Source organism: Sebastes umbrosus, chromosome 6 (genome assembly GCF_015220745.1).
Source record: "Sebastes umbrosus isolate fSebUmb1 chromosome 6, fSebUmb1.pri, whole genome shotgun sequence".
NCBI classification, from domain to species: domain Eukaryota; kingdom Metazoa; phylum Chordata; class Actinopteri; order Perciformes; family Sebastidae; genus Sebastes; species Sebastes umbrosus.
This window is the reverse complement of record NC_051274.1, coordinates 21,677,715-21,695,838: the sequence shown is the minus strand read 5'-3', so window position 1 is coordinate 21,695,838 and position 18,124 is coordinate 21,677,715. Positions and strand designations below refer to the sequence as shown.

At 38.3% G+C, this 18,124-nt stretch overlaps 1 protein-coding gene across 1 annotated transcript; it reads right to left on the bottom strand.

The window, feature by feature from the left end:
- Positions 1 to 568: 568 nt before the first annotated feature.
- LOC119490273 (putative helicase mov-10-B.2) lies at positions 569 to 15,085 on the bottom strand. The gene is made up of 23 exons (XM_037773555.1): positions 14,729 to 15,085; positions 14,534 to 14,636; positions 12,300 to 12,451; positions 11,702 to 11,798; positions 11,461 to 11,602; positions 11,078 to 11,330; positions 10,722 to 10,829; positions 9,905 to 10,085; positions 8,716 to 8,858; positions 8,413 to 8,589; positions 7,321 to 7,433; positions 6,975 to 7,171; positions 5,254 to 5,351; positions 4,963 to 5,060; positions 4,776 to 4,874; positions 4,555 to 4,660; positions 4,354 to 4,471; positions 3,175 to 3,366; positions 2,967 to 3,038; positions 2,757 to 2,882; positions 2,589 to 2,677; positions 1,827 to 1,939; positions 569 to 1,726 (listed from the first exon to the last, which is right to left on the bottom strand). Exons 1-23 carry the CDS (start codon positions 14,866 to 14,868, stop codon positions 1,665 to 1,667), a joined length of 2,979 nt encoding a protein of 992 aa, XP_037629483.1. The 5' UTR covers positions 14,869 to 15,085; the 3' UTR covers positions 569 to 1,664.
- Positions 15,086 to 18,124: the final 3,039 nt, after the last annotated feature.

The following is an 18,124-nucleotide window of genomic DNA, read 5'->3' as shown; positions in this document are numbered from 1 at the left end:
GTCAATTTGATTTTTTTTTTTTTACACTAATGCATCATAAGTGCCGTTCACAGAAGATTCAAACACAGAATAGTGATAAACTCTGAGATCAAACTTTATCAGTGGCAGCAACCACAATTATTCTAATTAATAATTTTCTCCAGACGTGTATCGTCATCACTAAGTGACAGAATCATCAAACCACCTCATCTTCTTCAGGTCCTGTCATGAAAGAGCCCTGAACCCACTGTAAGTATATTTAACACTCCCTACATTGATCTAACCACCATCATAAGCTACAACTGTGGAGATCTTTTTATCCAGTACATTCAGATCCATAGAGATCACAATGTTGCGTCTCGGGCTAATTTCTGGACAGTGCCTCTACATCTGTAATGTCTTACAAAGTTCAAGAGAAAATGTTGATTGTGATGACGCTTTACAAACAGGAGTGGGATGTGTTGAATGTCTGGATGAGACAAACATGTTATTAAAGTATTTTTGAAATACTACGCAATCTTAACTGGTTTTGTTTAGCTTGCATTTTTTATTTTTTTACAAACAGACTTTTTGTTGTTGAATAACTCAAAATCTTGCAAATGATTTTAATCTTTTTATAAATGCATTTACATTCATATCCTGACATGGTTTGTATAACTTTATCATTGACAAAAAGACTTGTTTGGATGACATAATAGAACTTCTGCATTTCCATTTCATGTTTTTAAATTCGCTTAAAATGCTAAACAGTTGAAAATACACCTTAAACATTTTTAATTTGGTTAATATTCTTTAAAAATCTGTGTTGTGCAATAGTGATTTTAAAATAGATTGGATATATATATATACATACATATAACTACATGATCTTTAAAGGGCAGTCATGATTGAGCAAAGTTAAAAACTGTCAATTAAATAACCCTGAGACTGACGTTTTTTGCAGCAGTTTTTGAAGTCAAGTGGTGTTGGGCCCTGATCAGACAGCGCGTTTTAGCAGCCTGGGGCGGCTATTTAATGAGTGAAGCGTTTTGCGCGCTGCTTTTGCGTTGCTGAGCGCCTCGCGTTCTTTTCAGGAGCGCCCAAATGCCTTTAGTTGAAAAAAACTCAACTCGGAGTAGAAAAGCGCCCTGACTTTTGCTGGATACTCTGAGCTTTATGACTTTACCAACCGTAGTTACTATGATCTGAACGGTACTTGAGATTTCGGGTGAGTTGTTTTCATTAATTTAAACTGTACTATTAACTATTAGGTAGCGTACAGTTAATGGTTTGTGTTATGCTTATGTTAGCACTCAGTCGCTGTTTGTCTAGCAACTATAATAATTAAAAAAAAAAGGTACAGCAACTGCAACGCTGATCGGGCAAAAAAAGGCAGTGCGCATCGCCTTTTTCATCTGCAAAACGAGAGCCGCTCTGTGTGATCAGGGCCTTAGTGCAGTCCACTGAGGTAGCCGAAACAGTCTGTTCTAATGGACAGCTCCCTGTCCTCTATGGTCTTTGGTCAAGCTCATATAGCGGACATTAAAAAGACAATAACCTGACATTAACGAGATATATTGGAATGCTGTTTTTGTCTCAGGAATACAGTGTAAAAGTGCCATTGAGACGTTTTTGGAGAATTTAAGTACAAATGTAGAAACTTTGTCGTCTTGAATATGAAATGGAAGATTGTGCTCTCCTTGCCCTCACAGGTCGTTCCTCCACTCGGGGTCCAGTTGCTGCTGGACGACACTCTCTGCGGTCTCCACTGGCAAGAAAAGATTCACAGGTGGACAATTTTAACATCAATTCAGAAATGTTCATTCTCAGGGGGGTTAGTGATGAAAACAAAGATATGTGTCTGTCACCTTGAACATCGATGCTGATGCAGAGGGCAGAGAGTCTCATCACCACGTCTTCGTCCTCCTCTACAGGCTCATAGCCGTCGTAGCCTCCTTCATCTCGACAGTACTGGATGAAGCTGCAGACGAGTAGGGAGGGAGAGAATAATGTTATCAGAGACTCCTCTTGAATTGAAATGTTAACAGGGCTAAACAACTAAAGAGGCAATTTGGCTGCATAGTGAGTACTTTTACTTTTATACTTTAAGTACATTTTCTTGATTATATACGTACATACTTTTACATAAGTAAGATTTTGAATGCAGGACTTACTTGTAACAGTGTGTTTTGTATATCGCGGTCCTCCTCTCTGCTTTTTTTTAATAATCAGCTATATACCGCTTCATTTTTGGAACACAGTAACAGCTAAACAGATCGTTTAGTAAAGTTTTCCGCCGCTACATACATGTGCATCACGGGATGTGCGCCGTTGTGTACATGTATGGTGTTTAACTAATCTCAAACTGTGCACATAAAAACCAGGCGCATGCATGTGATACGAGTGCTCAGAGCGAGCGTAAAAGCTGTCTCTCCTCACACGGAAGCATTTCTGCTCAATTTCATGCATGAATGCAACTATGTGAAATTTTAACATGCACACTCACAAAAACTGATCACAGTCTAGAGCCCTGGTTAATATATATATACATATATATATATATATATATGTATATATATGTATATGTGTATGCTGATAGCAGAAACCAGAAGCAGCCATGTGACACATACCGGGCCCAGGTAGTATCTGTGTTCAGCACTCTGGGGTTTCCCACCACGATCAGCAGGGCTTTCGCTCGAGTCAAAGCCACGTTGAATCTCTGGACAAGAAAAGAGCGTGTCAGAATCATGTTCTGTGTGTGTACATAAAGTGTACGTGTATGTGTTTGTTTTGTATACCTTCACGTTCTTGACAAAGCCGAGGTTGAACGTTTTGTCTATCTCTACGTATTCGGGGCTGCTCCGAACTGTAGACACCAAGATAACTCTCCTCTCCTGACCTTGGAATTCCTCCACCGAACCAACCTGACACACACACACACATGTATACACACTTTAAGACGCTGCTTCAGCTGTGTGTTTCACATGAAGTGTGAAATATGTTGTTACCTTTAGGGCCTTAATGTCCACAAGTTTAAGTTCTTTCCCAACTTTTTCCAGGGCCTTGCGGATTTTCTGCACCTATGTGACACATGAAAAACAACATATTATTACATTTTTCCACTTCAACCTGTGTTCATTTGCACTTTGACTAAAGTAATCCTCAACAACAATAAGATACACTGTTGTATTCTTTGTGTGTTGAGTTAATTCTGACCTGTTTCCTGTAGGGGGCGATGATGCCTATGTCTTTGGGGAAGATGGTAGCCAGGCCCTTCTTGCCATGTGACAGCAGCAGCTTCCTCACATATTCCATCAGCACCTCCACCTCTGCTATGTTGAAGAATGAAGGACTGCTGGCCTCACGTTCGTCAATACCGGTCACGCCCCGGAAGATCACCGGGAAGCCCTGAGAGGTATGTGAGATTTATTATATAAATATTAAAGAAAATATCTTGGGAGTACTTCTTTTGAGTACTGAGTTGCTGTGAGGTGGAATAAACTCAAATTGAGATTTAAAAAAAAGAAAAAAGCATGTATAGTTATAAGGCAGTTATAAGGCTGTTTTCTTGTTCTTTGATAATTGTTAGGTTTGTTTGTGTGGTGAAGCAACAGACAAGTGGGTCCTTCTTTCCTGTGTTTTGCAGAATTGAATAATCTGACGAATCAGTTTGCCTCTCTACAGTCAATAACCATCCTCAATGATGAAATGGAAATCAGTCTGAGTTTTTTGTGTCATTCACAATGAACACAGTATTTCATGGTCAGAATTTTTTTTATTTATTCTTTTTATACTAGTAAAATCATTAAATTAATCAAGATGTTAAATGTATTTTCTGGCTCAATCAAAAAGGGGAAAACCGCACCCCATTAGTTAGAACAATTATTTTCATTGTCGATTAATCTGTCTTTCTCATTCATTTAAATTGTTTAGTGTATGACAGACTATGAAATAGTGTGAAAAATGCCCATCATAATTTCTTAGACCCCAAATTATCATCTTCAAATTGCTTGTTTTTTTTCCAACCGACTGTTATAAACCTATTCAGTTTACAATGACATAATACAGAGAAAATCCAAAAATCCTCACGTTGGACATGCTGGACCCAGCAAATGTTTGGTATTTAGCTTCAAAATTGACAATTAATCAATTATAAAAATAGCTGGCAATTAATTTTCTGTTGATCAACTAATAGATTAAGAAACTAATTATTTTCGCTCTAGAATGAGAATGGAATGACTCCATTATATGTTGAATAAACACAATATAAGATATAGTAAAGTCATGAGGTGCAGGTGTATGGGTTGTCATTTTTCATGCTTTGATTTCTACATGATCAGTTTCTGTTTGCACGTGGTCCGTACAGTATGTGTGCGCTAAAAGAAGAAGCATTACCTGCGTCTTGAGGTGTTCCCATCTGCAGTAGGAGTTGCGCAAAATTTCATCTGCGCAGCACTGCAGCTCTCCATCATAGAAGAGCTCGTTGGGAACCTTCAGAATGGCAGGATGGGACCTGAAAAGTACAAATCAATCGCATTTAAATTATATACATTATTTATGTCAAGGAGTGCCCTGTAACAATCTCTAGTACCACACCTGTAGTTCTGCAGCAGTTTGGTGACAAAGCGATTGCTGTACGCGCCCTCCTCGTCCTTCTGGTACAGAGGGAAATTCTTCATCATGCGCTCCAAAAGGGACACTCCTGCAGAGAGCAAAGCCGTTCAACTCCTTTAAAACCTTTAAACTATGTATCCTCATTCATCCAAACTGTAGTGTTATAAACAGGACGGTGTATATGTGAGTGCGTCTGTGCTTACCCATCTCGTATCTCAGCGCAAAAGGGGATCTGAGAATGGGCCCGAGCTGCTTGGGGTCTCCAGCCAGAACAACCTGACCAGACTCTGCATCGAGCAGTCCTTTGTTCCGCAGATAACAAAAATCATCAAACACGTAAAACAAGTGCAATACAATTACAGAAAGCACACGGCTGTTTGTTTTCTTTACCTGCCAGTGGAACTAAACATTCGGTCTCCACAGCGTGTCCTGCCTCGTCCACAAACACGTGAGTGAAATGATCATCAGGAATGCCTCCTGTGACCAGCCTGCAGAGATCAGAGCATATACATATATGGTTGAAAACTTTACCCCGCATTAAGTTCATCTGTGGAGTTGACTGTCAGTATTTTGGATGGAAGAGGATATAAACAGGATGTGAATAATACAGTATGCAACAGTGTGATGTAACTTTGATGGTGTCATGCAGGTGAGCAAACTGTGCTGTCAGTCATTCATTACCTTCCAGCGGTAATCAGGGTGGTGACTATGATCTTATACTCCATCAGCTTCTCTTTAGCAGGATATTCGTAACAGTCCCCTACCAGGTTAGAGCATGCCTGTGAAGGTATCACAATGTTTGTGTTCATTAACCTTAATGAGGCTGGAAAAAAAGACTTAAAGGTGCAGTGTGTAGGATTTGGTGGCATCTAGCAGTGAGGTTGCAGATTGCAACCAACTGAAACTTCTCCCGTGTGCCAAGCGTGTAGGAGAGCTACAGTGGCCGACGCGAAAACCTGAATTGCTCGCTCTAGAGCTCGTGTTTTGTTTGTCCGTTCTGGGCTACTGTAGAAACATGGTGGCCGGCTCTGTGAAGAGGACCAGCTCCCTATGTAGATATAAATGCTCATTCTAAGGTAACAAGAACCCAACAATTCTTATTTTCAGGTGATTATGCACTAAAGAAAACAAACTTATTAATTGCAAATTTCTTTTAACGCCACTAATTTCTTTAACACATTAACGAAACTTGCAACTTTTAATAAAACCTCTTAAAAATCCGACGAGCCGCCTTCAGGCCGGGCCGCTATTCGTTCTTTCAGAAGTTGTAGTGAGCTTAAATTTTAAAGCTAGAATGAAGATACTGTCATCATATGAAACTAAAAAACCCGATGAATTCATTGATACCAACCATGTCATACTAACTTGTCACAAAGGAGGTTAAATAACGGTCCAACCTAGTGCTAAATTTTGGCGAGGTAAAACTGGCATGGCCAATTCAGGGGTCCCTTGACCGCTGACCCCAAGATATGTGAATGAAAATGGGTTCTATGGGTATCCACGAGTCTCCCCTTTACAGACATGCCCACTTTATGATAATCACATGCAGTTTGGGGCAAGTCATAGTCAAGTCAGCACACTGACACACTGACAGCTGTTGTTGCCTGTTGGGCTCGAGTTTGCCATGTTATGATTTGAGCATATCTTTTATGCTAAATGCAGTACCTGTGAGGGTTTCTGGACAATAATTGTCATTGTTTTGTGTTGTTAATTGATTTCCAATAATAAATATATACATACATTTGCATAAAACAAGCATATTTGCCCACTCCCATGTTGATAAGAGTATTAAATACTTGACAAATCTCCCTTAAAGGTACATTTTGAACAGATAAAAATATGTGATTAATTAATCGGGATTAACTCTGGACAATCTTGCGATTAATCGTGATGAAATATTTTCATCGATTGACAGCCCTAGTATCAATATTATATTCCATTTCTGCCAGTAGATCCCTCTAAATGCTACACACTAGTTATGCGCACGTCGACCCACGTGGTCAGGCGGGTTCGGGTGAGCTTACTAGAAAATATCGTGGGTTCGGGTGGGCAGGTCAAAAAGTGACAAAGCAGCGTAGTATTTTTTAGTAGCGTAGCGATTGGCTCTCATGACGGGTCCACCCTGACCCACAAATCACTACTACACACTGTTCCTTTAAGATTACAACAGTATCAAACACATTAAGCAACAGGAAGTGCAACAGTATTGCAGCAAGAAAGCAAGTGAATGGTCCTGTGTCATCTGTAGACACTGCTATGCATCATAAAGTCCACTAGGGGGCATATTATCTTAACTGTGACCAATTGAATGAGAGTGTGAATGAATGTCAGCTACTTTCTGCATCAAAGAAATGCTTCACATCTAAAAACAAACATCATGCACCAAATGCACAGGCACTGACCCTTAGTTCAATAGGGACACATTGTGGGTCTCGGCTGCTGGCGTACATGCGGAACACTTTGCGTTCGTCCACGTGGTCCAGAATCTTCTGGCAGAGCAGATCAGCAGCGCTGTTGGAGGGAGCGCAGGCCAGGATGTGGCAGGAGGCTTGGTTCTTCTCTATCTGTTTGATGGCCTCAACCAGAGTCACAGTTTTGCCTGAACAGACAAAGAACCATGAAAATGAAGTGCATTGAATGTATGGCTTTGTGAGCGGCTGGTAAGATAACTGATCAAACCTCAATTAATTAAACAGTGTAACTCTATTGAAGACAATAACCAAAGTAATCTACTGGTACTTGCTGTACCTGTTCCAGGCGGGCCAAACACCAGGTAAGGGGCAGGTTTGGATGAGCCAGCGACAATGTGTTGCACAGCCTCATACTGCTCTTTGTTTTTCTCCAGCTTGCGGTCAAACAGATTACTGACAGGAAGAGAGAGGAACACAGGTATGATGTCAGACCTGAGTTAGCCGTTATATTTAAATGCAGAGTGAATCACATTCTCTCATCAGGTAACACAAGTTTAAAGATGTAATTAGGGTATTGCTCTGGTCCCATTGTTCTCATGGAATTTCATCCAGGAAAAAGTCTATCTTTTACATGCTGTTTTAAGTCTGAAACGTACATAGTGCAGGTGAATGTGCACAGGGGTTGTTTGGAGACGTTTGCACAGCCATTTCTTTTATACTGGCATGGATTTTGAGTATAACGTTTCAGTGTGTACGGCTCAGTCGTTTACATTATTCACTCATATGTAGAGGTAGGGATAATACAGACATCTGTGCTGTAAAATAGCAGCTAACACATCGCACAAGATATACAGTATACAGTCTATATTAGCGTTTCTCAACGGGGCGGTACTGCCCCCCCCCACCCCCCAGGGGGTGCTTAGAGAATGTCAGGGGGGCGCTGGAAGCAATATGAGGGGCGTTTGTGTGTGTGTATGGGTCTGTTTTTTAATGCCAGTTAGGTCCTACATTTGAATGCATATTTTCACAATTTAATCATTAGACTTGCTTTTACCACTATCATCAGAAGCATTTTGTGATTGCACTCATCAATAAATCTATCACTTATTGCCTTGATTAATGGCGTTTCTTATTCGTAAAATGTCAAAAAATAATAGGGTGTAAGCCCATCGCATGTTGGTTCAAAGCCTAAATGCCAATGTTAACATTTTTTTAAACCGGAATCAGGAAGTGTGTGGTATTTTAGTTCATAAATAACAAAATGGTTAATCCTTAATTAAAATTATACCTGATTTTTGAAATAATAATATTCATGGGTTGAAGGTATATTGCATATTTGTATTAAGAATACTCCTGCAATATTTATTGAGTTTTCTCTGATTTCCTTCTTCACATGGCTCCTCAACTCAGCCAAGTAATCCAATCTAACCTGAGACGGGGAAGCTCAGTCTGCTGAGAGGAGTCGGCAGGTGCAGCAGGGAACAACACCTTTTCCAGTCTGAATGTAGCTGCCAGCTCTGCTGCTCGGTGCTGAAGGCACAAAGTCAGGCGGTTGAAAGTGAACTCAATATGGAACTTCATGCCATCTATAAAGCGATCCAGCAATCTGCAAACAAATTCACAGACAACCTGCGTGACTCCCTGATATTAACAAACATGTTAAATACAAGTCAAATAAATCAATATTTTTATTTCTTAATTATTGTATGTTACCGAAATGTCTTGATCTTACTTTGAGTTGAAGCCGAGTTTGATGCTGTCCAGCTGCACGCTGTGGACGTAGCCGCGGTACTTCACCCCTTTTTCTCCTGCAGGACGCACCAGCAGCGCATCCCCTCGTAGCACAGACGGGCGGTTCTCAGACACACCAGGTACCTTGCAGGTGAACAAAACAACGGACATGGCTATTGTTAGTACTCAAAGCTGTCAAGCTAGCAACTTATGGAAGACTCTAGTGACACGCAATGAGTGCACGGGCAAAGTGCGAGCAGGCAGACAGGTAGCCCGTCCAATCATTACATTCAGGCCCAATGAAATGATTGGACGGGCTTATTACAGTCCTGTGACAGCCACAGATACTGGATTTTTTTTTTTTTTTGTCAGAGCATTTGATTTATTGATTGCTGTCAGAATGTAATGAGTTTCAACAAATATAACAAACACGTTTTTGAAAACAATTATCAACTCTAGCTTTAACAACTGTCTGTCTGTTTTTGTCAGATTTCTCTCTGATGCACATCTGTCCATCCATCCACGACATAAAGGAGACCAGAGCCAGTAGTAGATATCAGGATGTCTTTTAAATGAGACTTGTGCCCCGATCAGACAGAGCCCGTTTTGCAGTTTGCTAAATTTTTTTAAATGTTATGTGTTGCTAGGCAACCACTAAATGAGTGCTAACACTACCTTATTACAACCCATGAACTGCACCCAACCCAAATAGTTACAACAGTTACGCTACCTAATAGTTAATAGTACAGTTTAAATTAATGAAAACACACTTTACCTGTAATCTCAAGTACCGCACTAATTTGCCTCCTGCTGTTTTCTGCTCATATCAACTGTTTTCTGTTCGTAACTACGGTTGGTAAAGTCATAAAAGTAAAAACGCGAGGCACTCAGAGTGGAAAAACGCGAGACGCTCAGTAACACCAAAGCAGCATGCAAAACGCTTCACTCTCATTGAAAGAGCAATTCTTCACTAAGATATATGCATGGCTTATACTACTGATATTTGCACTGTTTATGCAATGATATGTACTTGTCTGTTTTATTTATTCCTCCTGACCCGGCACTACATATACTGTTTAGGTAGATAGCTAGAGCTACAGTAGATAGCTCATCTAAAAGAAGAGAGGGAAGTGAAGGAATGAGTGATTATTATCTGAGTACTTTAAGTGAATGAGTGAGGACATACTAACCTCCAGAATGAGAAGTTTCTTGTTATACGGGTCTCTGATCATGACGGCGTGTTCTTTCTCACTATTGGGGATGTTGTATCTCTTGATGTCCACCTCCATCTGAAGCTCCTCCAGATACAGCAGCAGCTGAAACTTCTCAGAGTAGTTCTCCCAGCTCAGGGGACAGTCCAGCACATCCCTCCTAAACAGACCAAAGGAAAAGAAACAATGAACAATGTATGGCAGTGTATATATTATAGAACAGAGGCTGGGTTAGCACAGGACTGTGACACCAGAGATTAGGGTTTGGCATCCTGAGTCTTGTTTATGGCTGAGTTTGGTTTTCAGTTGAATGTGATTCGTCGTGATTCAAGTCACTGCAGAATTTTCTATATTAAACCAATACCACCATCTTTCCCTAACCAGTGTCTAAACATAACTATAAAAGGTTTTACAAAACGGTAGTCGCTACAAGTGGGTATTGTCTTGCAAAATTGGATATTTTGGCAGAAACAAAGGAAATGCATTGTCGAATAACATTTTACTGATAAACACAGTTTCAACATTTTTGCGACTTGCCAGACACGTTAATTAAAATGTCCTCATTATGTTGATAGAAAACGTAAACTGGCCAGCATTACGTTTACCTAAAAACGTACCTGCTGTTGCAAATTAGTTGTATATAAACATATTTTCTACTGGCTACATTGTGACTTATAAAACACATTAACATCACATGGAAAACACATCAGTGAGGTTAGGCTTTCCATAGTCATTACACCAGTTATGTTTTAACTACTGACCTATGGCTGGAAATAACATCATAAACTGAACTTACCTTTTATCATAAGTTGACAGCTTCAGTGACTGGATGAGCTGGGTCATGTATTGTGGCATGCGATACGGTTTTAGCTCAGTCACACTTTTCAGATGCAACACTGACTGCCTGGTAAGAGGAGACAAAATGGAAAAGGTTGGAAAAATCACTAGGAGACAACAAACCACATTTATTTTTTTACATTGGCTGTATATTTAAAGGACCAATATCTAGTGCTGCTGACAGCTAGCGTTTTAGTATTTCAATTCAGCATGTTTCCTTAATCTCTGATGACATATCATGGTCATTTTAGGAGTTATTACAGTACATGTATTACATATTGGTCCTTTAACAGTGTGTTGAGTGAACGCTGATACCCTTCAGGTCGCTGTCCATCCTCAATTCTGCAATCAGCTTCAGGGGTCCAGGCAGGGAGGGAGCGGGGTTTGTAGGGGGCTACAGGTGCCAGCTCCAGTCCTAACTCAGTTATACACCGGGCCTCAATGTAGCGCACAATGTGGAACGCAGTGGAGGAGGGCTGCAGGTCTGGTTTGAATTCAAAGGCAAGTGTAGCTGGATAGAAACCAACGAAACTGCAGCGGAAGTGAACCTGGATTTCATAGCTGTCACCTGAGAATAGAACATAACAGATAGTAATGTTGAGTCATGGTGGATTATTGTGTCAATAAATTCTCTCTCAGTGGAGCAAAATATGGCATCATAAATTCAAATAAAATGAAAATAGTTTGTGATGCATTACCTGGTTCTAAACACAGAGGGTTCGTTTTGGTCACGTTGCGTTCGTCACTCAGACTGAAGTCCCTGAGCCAGTGCAGTGGGGTGTAGTAGGTGAAATACACAGCTTCTGTTCCAGTGTTTTCCACGTTCAGATTTACCACGCACTGTTTAAAGAAAGACAAAACAGATCTATGCAGTAGAGCTTCACTTTTGTACCACACTCAATAATGGGTTTAAAAACTGCAGTTTCATAACGTTAATACCTCATGTGTTTCATCAACACGCAAGCAAAGTTTCCCGTTCTCAAACTGAGGGTCGGAGTCGATGCTGATACCATGTTTGTCAGAGATGAACTGAGCCCTGTGGAGGAAAAAAGAGCATGTTATCATACACTGTATTAATGACAGAAGACAGAGTGGTGACTCTTTTTATATATTCTTTGTATATTCTTGTTTTATAGCTGCATGGAGAAATAATGAAGGCTGACGAGAAGGTAGTGAATGCAGGGCCAGTGACAGAAGTTAATGACAGTGACACGTTTGATGTTTTGTATAATTCAGAACTTCGTGGACTGCTGTTATAAGCCTGCTAGCCATCCTAGCTCCTGCAGTTTGTGCTTACAGCCCTACCTATGTTATTGACTAGAAAGCAAAAACGCACTCCAATTTTCTCTTGTATTGAGTTGCCCCTACAAAAATCATTAAACATGTTTGATTTAAGAGGATTGCGGTGTAGAAAGGAATAGTAGAAGAACCTGTCTAAATACAGACAAGCTGCTCTTTCAGAGGTTAAAACAAACACGCTCACAGAAAAGTTTAATATGATAATCAACAGAGGACTTTCATTATTTGTTCCTGTTACCTGTCTGCCTTCAGTCTGCTCATCAGAAGACTGGCCAGTTTCCTCCGGCCTCGAACTCCCGTCTCTGTCCCGGGACTGGCTGCTCCATTCTGGACTGGCTCTGGCCGATGGCCCCTTGGTGAATGCCACTGGTCCAGAAAAAGAGCTGTGACCTGTGCAGAGGATCACTTCATGTTGATTTTGTAGTAACTGATCCTCTGCTATGATTTTTGTTGAAAGTAGCGGACATAATTGTATCCTCACTTGTTTTTAAAGGTACCTAATCTACATATATTCTATATACTGTATATATATATATATATAGATATGTAAATATAACACAGGCTGTGTCTTAAAGGTACAGTGTGCAGGATTTGGCAGCATCTAGGGGTGTGGTTGCAGATTGCAACCAACCGAGTACCCCTCCGCTCACTCCTCTCTTTCAAGACTGTGGTAACGTGAGCCGCCTCGCTAAGAGGCTATCTTTACCATAATAACACTACTTTAGGAGCAATGGAAGTCAGACTGCGGCTGGTGGTACCACGGTTTAGCACTCTGCGACTCACTTTACTGCAGTTTCACAAACATAGGTAACGTAAAAATGTTAAAGGACCAGTGTTTGGTTTGTCCGTTCTGGGCTACTCTAGAAACATGGCAGACTTTGTGAAGACCTGCTCCCTATATAAATATGAAGGGCTCATTCTAAGATCACAAAAACACAACACTTCTTAGTTTCTGGTGATTATACACTAATATTACACAGATTTGTTGAATACTCGATTCTGATTGGTCAATCACAGTGTTCTACGGTTTGTTTTTGTGACAAATTGTTGATTTCTTCAGTGAGTAGCCATTTAATAAGTGTGATAATATACAACTAGTGGGTCATTGTTGTGAAATAAACCCCTTCAGGGTGATGCAAAACCCCTCTGCTCCACCCCGTCGGGGTTTATTTCACAACAATGACCGGCTCGCGGTACATTATCCCTTACATGAAACATAGTTGTGAATATTATGATCCATTTCTGCTAATAGATCATGTTACACACTGTTCCTTTAAGACATTCATAGGGGCTTTTTAGCAGACCGGAAGTTTTGTTTCTGAGAAAGTGATACCAGTGACACCACTCTACCGTAACACATGACACAACAACAGCGATTTTGAAAGTCATCAAGAGTTTGGAGGAAAACGCCTTGTTCTAGCATTGACACATTGTTGTTGTTGGTTTAAAACATTAAAGCCCCTGAAAACTTGGCTTTAAATATTTAATATTTTTCCAGAACATTAAATAGGTATTAAATATTAAATAACTGATCCACCAGAATAATGTTTTAAAACCAAGATTAAAAGATATATTTGTATTTATACTTTGACATCACTGTTGCATGTGACTAGTTATTTATAGTGCGGCTTAATGTGTAATGGACTTTGACCCATAATTTAGAGCAATTAAACAATTGTAAATGACAGGGCTGTCCCGGATACAATTTTTTTTGGGGCTTTGAAGCTTCGGTGAGAAATATTCAAAACTATTCGAAGCGTCACGGTGCAGTGGTTCAGTGCCCGAGACAGTGCAGCTGCGCACATGCACTTCTACACACAACAACCAGCTTTATCTGTCTAACTAATAATAATTAATGTTAAATATGAATTATGAATAACGAATACTGTTGTGGCATTATTCCTTATTTCATGGGCTATTTTATACATTATTATTACATACTTATAATAAAAAATTAAAAAAGATTTTAAAAAATTTGAATAGTGATTTGGAGGTCAAATACCATGGCCACAGTCGAAGCATTCAGGTCAGCCCTAATAATTATTAGTTTAATCTGATTCATAACAAGTCATTTAAATTATAATTAAGTGATGTTAAAATATATTGAAATACTGCATAGGCTACTGTATTTCACATTGTGCCACTAAATAACTTAAACCAGTAAAAAAACAAAGCATGAGCCAAATAATACAGGTGACCACAGCTAGAAAACTGATAATGTTAGAGTTAAAATAAGGTTATATTCTACTAATAATTATTAATTGTTGTGAATAAAGACATATGCCATCAAGAGGGTGTGCCATTAAAATGACATTGATCTCTATAAAACAGCTAAAAGCCAAAGATTGAACACATGACTTTGCATCATATTTCAAAAGCTGTAAATGTGGACACCTCTGCATAAAATTGTAAAAAAAAAAAAAAATACTTAAATAGGTTTAGATGCTTAGAATAAAATGCGGAAGTGCATACTGTGGTGTTGAAGCGAATAGTGTCTCCTCGTCTTTTTATTTTGTTGGACACCTTCAGGGCATGGAGGACTGATCCGAAGTTTGGATCTCTGCCTTCTGCATTCCTAGAATAAAAACAAAAAAAACATTTAATTTCAGAAACATTTACATAGCTGTCAAACATGCACACAGATCCCCATAATGTGGAATAACTCGCCTGTCCCTGAACTCGGTGTTGTAGATGTCTCTTAGTTCAAGTCTTTCAGTAATAGATGCTCGATCACTCTCCTTCAAGAACTCAAAGAAATCCACTCCAATTTGGCAGAGCACATACTCAGATACCCTCTTTCTAACCATGATCGATTTGTTGTTGATCAAAGATGTTCAAGCGTCTAGGACTAGAATGGAGCTTTTATTATAATTTGCTAGAAGATATTCTGGAGACTGCGGTTCCCTTTCTCCTCCCTGGACAGCCCACGGGGGCGGTGTTTATCGGTCTCTCGTGTTAATGAGCTGCAGCACTTGAGGCGGTCAAGCTCGGATGAATAAAGCAGGTGCACCCACACAGCCAGTCACTACCGAGAAACGAAACTTAACGTGTTGATGCCCTAAAGCGAGATGCGGCGAAGCGAAACTGCAAACACATTATGATCAGGAGACAGCTATAAAAAGCAGGTGATTTAAACGAGTCAGCATGTTGACACGTCAGCAATAATCACGCGAGGGTGACTAATTAGTTTTACCTGTATAATGTGATGTATCTTCTGTGGTGATGCAGTTGAAGATGTTTGAAGAGAAACTCTGCCGACACTGTCTTAGTTGTATAACAAATTTATTACAATAAGTTCAGTATTGTAAACAAGTAACACGTTACTTGGAGAGCCTCCAGCCGAATAATGAGAGAACTCTCCCAAACGTATACAGACAGCTCCTTAAATACCGAGCTTGTTTTGGTCAAATACTTAGTTTCCACATATGGTTTTAATAGAAACACCTCTTTTACGAAGCCATCATATGTCTCTTCAACTCTGACCCACATATATGGTTTTAGGAGAGGGACTCCCAAGACCCTGCTGACCTAGCATCTGGTATATATTTACCTTGACTAGCTCTAAATCAGGAAGACCCCTACAACAGCTAACCTTCCAATATACTCTCCTAATACAAACCATTTATATAAATATGCTGCATCTAACAGCAGACACCTCAAATGCATGTCTTATGTTATAACTGTAGCCGAACATTAGTGATGCAGTAGTACATTATTATTATTATTATTATTATTATTATACATTATTATTATTATTATTATTATTATATACAATTATTACTATACATTGTTATTATTATTATGATTATACATTATTATATATTATTAATATTATACATTATTATTATTATTATTAATAAATACTATTGTTATTATTATTATACATTATTATTATTATTATTATTATTATATACAATTATTACTATACATTATTATTATTATTATGATTATACATTATTATATATTATTAATATTATACATTATTATTATTATTAATAAATACTATTGTTATTATTATTATACATTATTATTATTATTATTATTATTATTATTAATAATAATATTATTATATACTATTATTGATGCCTACAATAGGCTAATAATAATGACAATAGAGTGAAAAAAACAGCACCTATGGTCTTTCAATTAAAAAAATAAATAATTTAATTGATATAAATTTTGACATACTTGCACTTTTTTGGGGTATTTCCATTTTCTGCTACTTCATACTTCTACTCCACTACATCTCAGAGGGAAATATTGTACTTTTTACTGCACTACATTTTTTTTACATAAAGAAAACACATGATTTGATGCAGTACTGTACTACTACCCAGTAGTATGCAAAGAAAGTATTTATAATTTGCTCCAATTACTATTATATACTATAATTGCTGCCTACAATTTAGGTTAATAATAATGACAATAGAGTGAAAAAGCCAGCACCTCTGGTCTTTAAATTACGAATGAAAGGTCAAAATGTGTTCAACATGACATAACATCACAACAATGGTGGAACTAAGTGTATTTAATCAAGTACTGTACTTAAATACAATATTGACATAGTTGTACGTTACTTGAGTATTTCCATTTTCTGCTACTTCATACTTCTACTCCACTACATCTCAGAGGGAAATATTGTACTTTTTACTGCACTACAATCTTTTTTACATAAAGAAAACCACATGATTTGATGCAGTACTGTACAACTAATCTACCCAGTAGTATGCAAAGTATCTATAATTTGCTCCAATTACTATTATATACTATTATTGCTGCATACAATAGGCTAATAATAATGACAATAGAGTGAAAAAGCCAGCACCTCTGGTCTTTAAATTATGAATGAAAGGTCAAAATGCAGATTCACACTTTCGTGGAAAAAAAAAATGTTCCTTTTGGTTATTTAGTCTTAGATTGCCAAACCAACAGATCATAAATGAGTCTATAACCAACTCTATTAAACGTTTAAGTAAGTTTAAAACTCTTTAAACAAACACTTGTTAACATTAAAACAGGTTTCAGAAGTTCCCTCTTTACAGATAAAATCAGTGTTGGCATCAAAAGTAGGCTTCTCCAGGAAGTACTCCAAGTAATTCAATGAACATTTCTTTGGTCTTAAGAGACATTCATACGTAGGAAAAGATGATGAGATAAATTAACAAACAACAATTATTTAAGTATGAGACAAATAAAAGAGGGGAATACTACAGATATATAACAGTATCTATTGACTCATCTACAGTATGTTGAGTCCTCTCATTGTTCCAGGTAGTAAAACACGTTCCTCATTTCTTGTTCCACAGCATTGAGTGAGTCAATGTTTACTCTGTCAGTTGTCAGCAGTTGGCACTGATTGTTACTATGGAAATGCATCTCTTCTCTTCGAAATTGCCTCAGGGGAACCAGATAATCAGACTGAATTGTCATTACATTTTCACTTCATTAACAATTTGAACTTCTGAGAGAAATCTGAGATGTGGGCGGTGATTCAAAAGTCTAGAAACAGGCTATTGGTAGGGTGCCAAACTTTTTAGGCTTAAAAATTAAGTCTGTATTTTTGTGAAACAATCTTGTTCACATCAGGTTAGTCTCAACAAAATGAAAGACTTACAGTATTTCTACAGCAGTTTAATATAACTCACTAATTATTTTGGTAGATTTGTTAGATATGTGGTAATTACAAAGTCAATCTAACAGGAGCGATATCACTCTAATTCTATTTATGTGCCTTTAAAAATGTTTGTAGAATTTAAATACAATACAATTGTATAACAAATGACATGACATGATTTTCTAATCTCTGGAACAGTTTACCTTTCCAAATTAAAACTGCTCAGACGTTGAAGACGCACCTCTTCTTGCTCGCGTTTGACAGCAAGACTATCTTCTTTTGTGCTGCACTTCTTTTACTAATATTATATGTGTGTTATGTTTATTGTTTTCCTCTTTTCTTATTGTTGTTTACTTTGTATTCATTTGTATTTTGTGCCTGTTCAGCACTTCAGTCAACTGCGGTTGTTTTTAATTGTGCTATAAATATAAAGTTTGACTTGACTAGTT